This window comes from Lepidochelys kempii, chromosome 6 (genome assembly GCF_965140285.1).
Source record: "Lepidochelys kempii isolate rLepKem1 chromosome 6, rLepKem1.hap1, whole genome shotgun sequence".
Classification (NCBI taxonomy): Eukaryota; Metazoa; Chordata; order Testudines; family Cheloniidae; genus Lepidochelys; species Lepidochelys kempii.
In genome coordinates this window covers 48,595,015-48,607,205 of record NC_136385.1, presented here as the reverse complement: position 1 = coordinate 48,607,205, position 12,191 = coordinate 48,595,015, and the positions used below count along the sequence as shown (strand labels likewise).

The 12,191-nt window shown below is 39.3% G+C and overlaps 1 protein-coding gene across 1 annotated transcript; it reads left to right on the top strand.

The window, feature by feature from the left end:
- The first annotated feature begins 1,962 nt into the window (after positions 1–1,962).
- HTATIP2 (HIV-1 Tat interactive protein 2) lies at positions 1,963–11,673 on the top strand. Its single transcript, XM_073350327.1, has 5 exons — positions 1,963–2,157; positions 2,248–2,355; positions 5,789–5,926; positions 11,260–11,321; positions 11,445–11,673. Exons 1-5 carry the CDS (start codon positions 1,963–1,965, stop codon positions 11,671–11,673), a joined length of 732 nt encoding a protein of 243 aa, XP_073206428.1.
- The last annotated feature ends 518 nt before the right edge of the window (positions 11,674–12,191 follow it).

Below are 12,191 nucleotides of genomic sequence, written 5' to 3'. Positions count from 1 at the left end.
TTTTTACTTAATCATTTCCCTGCTATTGCAGGGGCCTCAAGCACCGGTGCATCTCAAACCCTCCTATTTTCTGCCTGTGCCATATAACAGTCTAGTCTCCTGTGGGCTCTAATACTTTGAACTTGTTTCAATTGTTGGGTTTCATGTGTAGCTGTTGGGTGGTGTTGGTGGCCTGTGATATACAAGAGGCCAGACTAGACTATCTAGTAGTTCCTTGTAATAGAGTATACAGACCCCACACTTGACAAGAGGGGGTTAAGGAGCTGCTCTGAACCCTGTTGGCTTTGCCCAACCACACCTGCAAAGTCTGCATTGGCTTGAGGAGGGACTTAAAAAGGGAAACAGAGTAGGGTCAGTGGAAGGCAGACAGTAGAGGTGAGTTGATCTACATGTTAAACTCGTGGGAAGGAACCCTGCAGGAGTTCTTGCTGCCTGAGGCCTGGCTGTATTGCTGTGACCAAGCCTACAAAGAAGGGGCCTGTGACTCTGAAGGTCAAGAGACTTTATCTTTATGTTCAGTTCTTTACTTTACCCTGTGGGAAGAACGGGGGCTTGTAGGAAGTGATCCAGGGAGGCAGCCACATAGTACCTGAGGGTGCAGGACTTAGCTACCTACCACTGGGCTCTGCATCTGAGCTCAGTAGAGAGGGTGGGCCTGGACTCCCCTACCACTGCCTGAAGAGGGGAAACTATAAAAGCCTATCCCTCAGCGGGAAACCTAGTTGATGGAAGGTCCTGAAGATACAGGAATCTGGACCATGAGACCCCAAACTAAGTGGGAAGCCCTGAATCTCTTATCTGATCCTGAAGACCTCCCTGTTCTTGGACTTTTTATATGTACGCTAAAAGGGGCAGACTTGAAACCATGACCAGGCTGGAGGTCTGAGGCATTGAACAGACAGACCACAAGTCTACAAAATCATCATCAACTTACTTGCAATATGAGAGAGATCACTGAGTCAGCAACTCCCCACAAAGCTGCAGTCTAATGCTGTAATACAGGGCCCATACCACCTCCCTGCTTTTACATCAAAGGATTGGGTTAGCCCTCTTAGCTACAGCATTGCACTGGGAATTCATGTTCAACTGGTTGTCTACCACGACCCCTAATTCCTTTTCATTGTCACTGCATTCCAGGATACATGTAGTCCCCTGTTTTACTTTCCAATCCGTAAAAGGGGGGTAATGATATTTACCTCCTTTGTAAAGTTCTTTGAGATCTATCAATAAAAGGCAATATATAAAAACTAGGTATCAGCATTGTTTGTTCTTTGTAACTAGAGATCACCAGCCCCTGCAGTATTATATATAGTTCCAAGAGCCTCCTCGTGCTGCCAGCCAGGATATCAGCAGCACATACCCCTGCCCCTCCACCAAGGCTTTGGTGCTCTGCACTCAGAGGGCATTCAAGTTATTTATTAGAGAGAGAGGTGCTATTTATGACTAGGGATAATTAGCTCTTGTATGTCATACCTATTACCTTTCCCAGCAGAATTCCAGAAATAACCCCTACACCCCCACCCTGTGGTGGATACTGAATAATAGGCAATCGGGATGGGATTTACTAGGGAGATATGAAACATGCCAAATTCTCAGTCACTTTCAAGGATAATTTCTTATTTTGGATTAAAGGTAAAGAAGTTATTTTCCAGCTCCCTGTTACAATGACAGGTTTCCTAGTGTATGTCAATGAGACATAACATTTCACTCTTCATTTAAAAAAAATCATTTATTCAAATTGTCACAGTTTGAGAACGGTCCTGAGAGACTGAAGACATGGTTCAATGAAAAAGTCCTTAAAACATTTAAACCTTTCTTTTTTACTATTAAACAAAAACACAGTAAATTTGATATAACAGAAAACAATCAGTCTGCTTCTTTACCACTAGACAAAAGGATGTTTAAAAAAAATCCATTGTGACTCTTTTAAAGAACTGTATGATTTTGTTTTTCATATACAGAATGGCTGAGCTTGAGAACATACAAAACCTTCGTGAAAACTTCAAGAAACGTAATAAATCTTGTTTTATCCTTGGTGCATCAGGAGCAACTGGCAAAGAGTTGTTAAAAGAAATTTTGAAACAGCAATTGTTTTCTAATGTCACCATCATAGGACGTAGAAAACTGACTTTTGAAGAAGTGGCATATCAAAATGTGGTAAGTCATATGACTGGCATATTTGGTGTCAGTTTTAACACTGCTTTATCTGTTAATGTTTTCATGTTATTTTGTATCCTTGTGTTTTAGAATCAACAGGTGGTAGACTTCGAAAAACTGGATGAATATTCTGCATCATTTCAAGGTCATGATGTTGGATTCTGTTGTTTTGGTACCACAAAAGCAAAGGGAGGAGCAGTAAGCAAAAATACACAACGTTGCTTAGTTTTCACTTTGCAGAAGTATTGTACGAATCCCTTTGTTTCACTCCCTTCTTTCAATCAGCGCAGAAACAGTAGAACAGAACCGTGTTAGTCTGTAGCTCACGAAAGCTTATGCTCTAATAAAATTGTTAGTCTCTAAGGTGCCACAAGTACTCCTTTTCTTTTTTTAGTAGAACAGCTAACACTCCTTCCCCCAACCCCCACATTTAGGAAAATTTGGATTTAGTTCTGATTCTAAGTTAAAGCTTTACCACCTGGGCCCATGTTTTGTTTCACTCTTGTGAGTGATATTTGTCTGGTAAGGTAGATTTTTTTTGTACGGAAAGAAATAGAGAATGTGGAAAAGATTCCTTTAAAAGAATCTACTTTGAGGACCTTTTTAAACATTACGCTTCAAGTGGATACTGTCAAGTTAACTGAGCCTAGATGCAGAGCTGAAATTTCAGCATGACAAAATCATCTATTTGAAACTTTACCTCTGTAATATTTCATTTGTAACTTGTGATGCAGAATTGTCCACAATATGCACAGCCTCTGCCAAAACTGATGACTTAGAGAGCAGGTTCTACACTAGGGTCTGATCTACACTGGGGAGGATCAATTTAAGTTATGCAACTTCAGCTACGTGAATAACGTAGCTGAAGTGGACGTACTTAGATCTACTTACTGCGGTATCTTCACTGCAGTAGGTGGACTGCTGACGCTCCCCCGTCGACTCCGCCTATGCTTCTTTCTCCGGTGGAGTAGTGGAGTCGACGGGAGAGCGCTCGGTGGTTGATTTATCGCGTCTTCACTAGACACAATAAATCAACCCCTGCTGGATCAATTGCTCCAGAGGTAAGTGTAGACATTCCCTTAAATACATTTATTACACAACCAAGTAGGGGCATATATAGAATAGTCTAGACTTGCAAAATTCTACCCGCCTGTTTGTCTCAGGCAAGTAACCTTTACTTTGGTGGATAAGTAAACATTAGCGTTTTCCTTAGGCCTTGTCTACGCTGCCACTTTACAGCGCTGCAGCTTTCTCACTCAGAAGTGTGAAAAAAACATCCCTCTGAGCCCTGCAAGTTTCAGGGCTGTAAAGTGCCTGTCTAGACAGTGCAACAATGCCGGGAGCTGTGCTGCCAGCACTGGTAGCTGTTCCCCTCATGGAGATGGGTTTTTTTTATAGCGCGGGGAGAGCAGCACTTTAACGTTGTTAGTGAAGACATGCCCTTAGTCATCAACATCATTGTGGTAAGGTGAAGAAAGTAGATTTTATGGGTGGGCGAGGCTGAATTAGTCAATAGATAGCGTGTTCGTAATGCCACCCTGGCTCATCCTCTTCTGACTTCAAAGAAGAAATGTTCATGACCATTATACAAACAAATGGGCCATCAGAATGTACCAGGCTTTCCAATTGTTGAACATGGAGTATGTCATTCAGCAGTTAGTTAACTGTGTTGCCATTTATTATACTGTAACTAGAAGTTTGTTTTTTTGCTGTGGCTGTTTCATTCTGCCTGGCTGTCGACTCAACAAGAATGCACTATTGTATGGGGCAGGGAAGGCAAAAGAAAGGCGTAGGAACTTTACTATTACTGTTTGGTTTTAAATGGAAGATTAAAAAGTAGAGGATCCAGTAGAAATCTTCATGGAGATCCTAAATCTATGGAGCTTATTGTGCCAAAGATTTGATCATATATAAAGTGTATGTTAAGTCTTTGAAAATTGATAACCAGTTAAATGCAACATTAAAGACAACAGGCATTTTTGGCTGTTGAGGTTTTGCTCTCAATTAAAATGCCACATGTTGGAGGTGGAGGGAGAAAAGGAGAAAACCCATCTGAATTTAGCAGCTTAGAAAAACGAATGTTTATAATCAGTTTGAGAACTCAGTGGATTTGTGAAATCATTTGGGATCAACAGGCTATTGATTGCTAATAAAACAATATTTAGCTTTGTCCAGGGAACAGCAGTGGAAAAAGGTGTGGGCACCTTGTCAAACAGGACCCATTGAGGAGAGATGATGGGTTAAGTGTGGGGGTCTGAGTGGGTGCCAGTTCTTCAAGGAGAAGTTGTCAGTTGTTAGTAAGGCTTGTGAAAGGAAGGACGCCAGCGTCTGATGGCTGGGGTAGTATTGATGCAAGTTAGCTGACTAATCAGATTGAAAAAGTCCCATGGTATTTATGTCACTTTAATTTTCATCAAACAATTGGAGACGACAGCACTCTATTAAGGAGAGGTTGATCCAGAACTAAAGCTAAATAAATTAGGGTCTCAGTTTAATCAAATTATCCCTTTACTGGCCTTGGATTAACTGAGAGAGACAGCGTCGGTCTAGGGACTCCTGATTGGCTAATTTTTTTTAAGAAGCTGATACAAAGAATGAGAGATTTAAAGCAGACGGCTACTACTCGAAATACCCCAAACAAGCCCTTTCAAAAAAAAAGTTAGAATTAATATTTATCAGCAGCATTTGCAGTTTTATTGAGGGAAGCTTCTATTTTTTATTAGTTTTGTAAGGCAAAAATCTCCATTTAGTCTGAAGGGCTGAGGTTTTGTCACATTTACAAAACAAGACACTGAAAGCGTACCCAGAAATCTAAGAAATATCCTAATGCTACTATGTAATGTTCTGAGGCAGTTTCTCTTTTCTCCTAACTGGTGAATGACTTGTAGATGCCTTGTTTATCTGCTTTTAAAATCTTCTAATTAAACAAAGATAACATTTAGGAATTTACTTAACCGTGGGTTAAATAACTTAAATATTTGGCTACTTTTTGTTTTCTATGTGCTTTTAAATTCTACATTGGGGACAGATACAGCCAACCTGTGCTTGCAGGAGTAGACCCTATGATGTTACTTCAGTAGGAATTTAGGGCACTCCATATTTCTCAGGATGCACTCAGGATCTTTCAAGATTGGGCCGTTAATGAAGGAATCTGGCGTCTACAAAAGTGTGCTTTTCAAAGATTCTGCTCAACTGCAGAAATAAGACAACCAACCTTTGAATTACTGACTTAAATAGGACTGGAAGGGAGCTCTTGAGTCATCAAATCCAGACCCCTGCTATTGCGGGCAACCTCTTGGTAATAAATTTATTAAGAGCGATCTTAAAACTACCTAGTTGCCCCCTCCCCCCGCCCCTACACCTGTTGGGAGGATGTTCCAGAACCTCATTCTTCTAATGGTTAGAAACCATTTACCCATCCTTAGCTTAGTTAAGTATGAAATGCTTTTCTAAAATGAAGTACCATGGAATTTCCCTTCAGTCTTTGTTTGAAAAATGAAAGATCTGGAAGAAAACGGAGAATCACTGGATTTTATCCCACTTATAGTTTTGCTTTCCCCCACCCCACACACTTTCCCTCTTCTGTGGATTCTTCTGACCTGGATCTAATTCAAATAATTTTTTATCCTAGGATGGATTTGTTCGCGTTGATCAAGATTATGTTTGCATGTCAGCAGAGTCGGCAAAAGCTGGTGGTTGTAAACACTTCCTCTTGGTATCTAGCAATGGAGCTGATAAGCACAGTATTTTTTTTATTTTAAAAATCAAAGTTGATCTAAATCTTATAATAATAATCTGGAGAAATTTCTGTACGGCTTAAGTGTGTAAAGTCAAAATTTCCCAGTGAATTGTTTAAGCAGTTATCCAAAAAGAGGGGGAGGTTAACCAGGAATAAAACTAAGCAAAGAAAAATTGGAGAAGATTCTTAGACAGCTCGAGTGATTTGAGAAATTTAAAACTAGATTGAAAAAAAAAAACACTAGAAAATTTACTATCAGAGATAATCCTGCACTGGCAGATGGATGGACTAGATAAAGGGCCAGATTTTCAAGGTATTTAGATGCCTAAAGTTGCGGATAGGTGCTTCTGAAAATCCCACTAGGGATGGGATTCACAAAGGTAACTATGCACCTAACTCCCATTGATTTCAATGTCAGTTAGGTGCCTAAAAACCTTTGTAATCCATCCTAGGTGCCGAACCTGGTTAGGTGCCTAAATATCTTTGAACATTTGGCCCAAGTTCTTTTTCATTTCTAATTTCTATGTTTTTTTACAATTCAACTACATTGTTGCTATCTAGGGCTTCTCAGGATTCAGTTCTGACCTCTTATGTGAATAAAATTCCCACTGCCTTCCAGAAGAGTTACACCTGTGTAACAGAGGACAGAATTGGCCCAGTGGGGCCATGTTTTCAAGTGCTCAGCACCCACAATTTGGATCAGATTTTTAAAATATCTCGGCTCCCATTTATGCACCTAAATAAGGTCCATACTTTCCAAAGTGCACAGTGCCTACTAACTCCCATTCTGACATTTATGGTCAGGTTTTCAAAAAGAAAGTCTGGCCCCAACAGTGGGTACTGAGCTCCCTTGAAAATCTGGCCCTATCTGTTTTATCTGAAGTTCAACCTGTTAACTCATGTAAAAACTACAACCTTCCTTGTCAGCACTCAGATTTTACCTTGAGTTAATTAATTCCAGTTAGGTAACTCAAGTTAAGAACTTTTTGTGTGTGTGAAGACAAGGCCTAAGATAAACACGGAAGATTAAATACTGGTCTTATTGACATCAATGGGAGAACTTCCGCTGACTTCAAAAGGGCCAGGATTTCAGAGAGGAAAGAGAGAGAGATTCTTCATGCCTCTTGTTTTCCTGAGTGTCTTAATAACAATATATCTCCAGAGAAGCTCCTTCAATCAAAATATATTTTCACAGAATCATACAGCTTACAAATGGAAAATCCTATTAGGTTACTTATTCATCCCCCTCACCAATGCTGCATTGTTCCCCAGCATGTTTACTAGTGGTTTGAGCTGACTTTGCTTTGCAGAGGTTCATTTTGGAACTAATTCCTACAGGTAAGTTACCACCGTATATGTTTTTTAATGCTACCACTTACAGCTACTTCAGTTTGAACTGAGTTGAAACTCAGTCGTGCGGTAGTGTAATGGTGCAAGTCACCTGAGGCCATCCCAGTTCTTCCTAAATGCCTAGTATTTCTTAGGGGTTGCCTCATTCAATTGCTCCAGGGTAGATATAGTTCTCTCAGATGTCCTCTCTCAGAAGAAGTCAGAAATCTGTCTTCACTTCCAAGTGTGCCTGAGTGCCTCAGTGATTTTGACCTCAAAACAATCTACAGCCCTGTCTACACTGGGGATTTGTCCCAGTTACAGCCATTGATGTAGGAACTAGGAACTACCATACTTGATCTAACAAGTAATCCATCTAATACAGTATCTCATCTCCAGCACTAGCCAGTACTAGATGCTTCAGAGGAAGATGAAGGAAATCCCTTAATACACAGTTATGGACTAACTTGCCCAGTGGAGAAATTCTTACTAACTTAGGTCTATTAGTGGTTGGCTTATACCCTGAAGCATGAGAGCGTTTAAATTTTGTATACACTTTTATCCTGTATAACGTAGTTGTGGATGTTCTAATTTTTCATAGAAATGTCGAATCCTTTCTTGAATCTTACTAAATTATTACTTTTCAGTTGTATGTTGTAGCAATGAGCTCCACAGGTTAATTACGTGATTGCAATTTGATTTCATTTATTTTGTGCAAACAGAACAGATTCCAAACAAGAAATATATATATATACTTGCTGTTTTAAAAGGGCCAATTTCACAAAGCTGAAAGCAATTATAAGCCAAATCAGCTAAGAGAGAATTTAAACAGGAAAATTTGAATGATAATTGGGAACAGTATAAGAATATTTTACTAGATGCCCAAAAAGCCAAAATCCAAAAAGACTACAATGGTTTAAAAAACAAACAAACAAAAAAACCAGCCGGGGAAGTGAAAGAAGCTATAATATATCGCTTGGAAAGATTAGATTTTTATTGGTAAATGTTGATAAACATCAACACACACAACAATGAAAAAGTATTTCCATCAATAATAGAAAATTACAGAAAAGCAAAGTAAGAAAAATGTTGCTTGAGAACTTATTAGAGTTTGATTTAAGGCTAAAATTTTTACACATAATATTTGCAGTTTCTCTTTTAACGGGTTATAAAGCTTTACCTTTTTGAATCTGTGTCTAATATCCTTTAATTATTATCTAACACTCCCCCCCCCCCATAATTTCCTGCAACTGTGAAAATTTAAATAAATAAAAATAGGGAAGAAATGCTTAAAACCCACAATTCTGCACACTGAAAATTTAAATAAAAGTTTTAAAAAGCTTAAAAATAAATCTTGAAATTTTTGAAACCCATCAAAATTACAAAAGAAACAAAAACAAATTCTGCCAAGTCTATATATACTTATATAAAAACAAATAGAAAAAAAGGGGAAGTTGATAGTGAATACAAATTAGGAATTACAGAAAATTGATAAGGGAAACAAAAGGATGCAAGGAGAAATCTCTGGCCAGCAGAATTAAGGAGAAGAAGGACTCTGCTAAAAAGTATACTAGGAACAAAGGAAATCCTACCACTGGTATTTGTCTATTTCTAGCTGGAAATGGTAGAATTGTTGTTAATAATGCAAAAAAGGCACAAGTATTGAATAAATACTTTTATTCTGTGTTTGAGAAAAAGCCAGATGATTTATTCATATTATATGATGATGATCCACTACTTTCCATTCTAACAATAACTCAGGAGAAGTTACACTGCAGCTACTGAAGTTAGCTACAGGTATTTTAAAATCAGTACGTCCAGATAACTTGCATCCAAAAACTTTAAAAAGCTGGCTGAGGAGCTTTCTTTAATATTAATGTTAATTTTCAGTAGGTCTTGCAATACTAGAGAAATTCCAGAGGACTAGAAGAAAACTAATGTTACGCTAATATTTAAACAGATGTGACAGATTGCTGAGATCTGACAAGGTGGGTCAGCACTCTGATCACTGTAGCCTCAGGTTAGTTCTGCCAATAACAGCTGATTGGATAATTAGCTAATCAGGTGAGGCTGAGGAGGTAAGGAACTAATTAGCTCTTAGATGAACAACCTGATAAAAAGACAGGAAGGAAGTGTTATGAGGGAGGATAGGGCTATCTGAGACTGGAATGAAGGAACTTCTAACATAGAGTGAGACAGAGAGTGACTGACCAATCTATTTTCCTCCTAGGGCCCTAGCAAAGAAGTGTTGAAAGAGGTAAAGGTTAAAATGGCGATGTTGTACTGTACTGAGTTAGTGTTTGGGTTTAGAATAAAATACAGCCTGCACACAAAGTGAAAGTGGGTCTGAGCAGTTCTGGGGCATCAGAGGATGGGGAGAGAGCATCTCCCCATCACAAGAAGGTAAGCAGGATGATTTGGGCAACTATAGGCTTGCAGCCTGCCATCAATTCCAGGCAGATTAAGGGAATGGCCGATACAGGACTTGACTGATGAAGAATTAAAGGAGAGTAATATAATTAATGCCAATCAACATAGCTTTATGAAAATAGTCATCAAACAAACTTGATATGTTTGTTATAGGATTAAAAATTTGGTTGATAAAGGTAATAGTGTAAACATATTATACTCCTGTTCTGTACAGCATTTGACATAGTGCCACAGAATATTTTGATTAAGAACAAGAACAATACAAAATCAAAATGGTCTTAAAATGTAATTGTAGTGGGGTCCCCGAGGGATTGGATCTTGGCCCTATGCTATTTAACATTTTCATCAATGACCTGGAAGAAAATAAAAATAAAATCATTACTGACAAAGAGGACAGGTAACACAAAGATTGGGGGAGTGGTCACTGATTTAGAACTACCTGAATTGGTTGGTAAACTGGGTGCAAGCAAACAATGCATATTTCAATATGGACAATTATGAAGTCATACATATAGGAACAATGACTGCAGGCCACACTTCGAGGCTGGGGGACTCTATCCAGGGAAGCAATGACTCTGAAAAGACTTTGGGATCTTGATGGATAATCAGTTGAATGTGCACTCCCAGTGTGATGCTGTGGTCAAAAGTGCTAAGGCAATCTTTGGCTGTCTAAACATAGGAATATTGATCTGGAGTAGACAGGTTATATTACCTCTGTATTGGTACTGGTGTGACTGCTACTGGAATGCTGTGTCCAGTTCTGGTATCAAGAATTCAAGAAGGATATTAATAAACTAAAGAGCATTCAGAGGATAGCCCTAAGAATGATAAAGGATTGGAAAACATGCCTTATGGGTAGGGCCATTTTGGTCAATTTCACAGTCATAGGATTTAAAAAATAATAAATTTTACGATTTCAGCTATTTAAATCTGAAATTTCACGGTGTTGTAATTGTAGGGGTCTTGACCCAAAAAGGAGTCATGGGGGGTTGCAAGGTTAATGTAGGGGGGTTGCGGTACTGCTACCCTTACCTCTCCGCTGCTGCTGGTGGCGGCGCTGCCTTCAGAGCTGGGCAGCTGAGAGCGGCGGCTGCAGGCCGGAAGCCCCGTTCTGAAAGCTGAGCCACCACCAGCAGCAGTGCAGAAGTATGGAAGGTATGGTATGGTATTGCCACCCTTACTTCCATGTTGCAGGCTTCAGAGCTGGGCCCTCAGTCAGCAGCCACTCATCGACAGCTGCCCAGCTCTGAAGGCAGTACCGCTGCCAGCAGCAGCGCAGAAGTACGGGTAGTAGTGGAGGGTGAAAATAGTTGGGTAGGGGGAAAGGAGGAGTGGGTAACAGTGATATATTTTGCTATAGACTAACTGCATGTGCAATTTTGTGTATACAGTTTGTTTCGTTGGGTTTTTTGTAATTGTCAGGAGACAAAAAAGCAGATCAGTAGTAGTAACCTATGGAGTATAACACAAAAGTCCTAGAAGTTTTTTGCTGTCAAAGTTGAAGAATCTTTATCAAGATAGTATTGACAATACTTTAAGCATGCTAGAATGATGAGCAGTAACTTTGGGGTCCTTGTTTCATGTCCTGGATTTTGTTTTTTTAGGGTGAAGCAGAAGTTAAAATTGAAGAACTTAACTTCGATCACTGCACTATATTTAAACCTGCGTAAGTGATTAAGTGTGAGTGGAAACTGTGTTTGCTGTCTATTTATCATCTCCTTTTAATCGGTCTTTTTCTCTCTCTCTCTCTCTCTCTCTCTCTCTCTCTCTCTCTCTTTTTTTTTTAAAGATTGATTTTATGTGACAGAGAAGAGTCACGTCCATTAGAATGGTGTGCTAGAAAAATTCTGGGTTGCCTCTCTCATGCGATGTCTATTACTGCACTTTCTGTGCCCGTGTCCACATTAGCAAGAGCTATGGTGAACAATGCAGTAATCCCGAGTGACAAGAAGGTGGAGCTGTTAGAGAACAAGGATATCCACAGGATTGGAAACCAAGATGAAACAAAGATCAGCTAACTGGTGTGATGTGATCAGATATTGTGCACTTCTGTCCCTCCCTAGCATCATCACCAATTCCTATTTCAGGATCTGGAAAAAGCTTGCAATGCAGTAAAATTTTCTTAAACATTTGTGGTTTCTTCCTCCTGCCCCAGGATTATGAAATAGTAATCCATTACATTGTAAATCGTGCTGTACCATGCAAATCCTTTTATAAGGATTATGAGATTGTGACAATGATAGGAGTCGTTTTTCAAGATGTATTGAATGAAAATTATACTTTTGCTGCAGAATTTTTTAATATGATTTTCATCCAGCACATTACATGCATTGATCCAAATGAACAGGTGCCTTACATTTATTAAATAGTATTTTAATATATGTAATAAGAAAAAAAGGTTTCAGTTACAAGACTGTGTGGCACATTCAGTCCGTTATTCTCAGAACTGAACATAAGCAAAGGGTGTGCAACGGAGCAAAGACTATGCAATCAGTGACCCTTTGCCCCTTCAGTGGGAGAGAATTTCAGTATAACA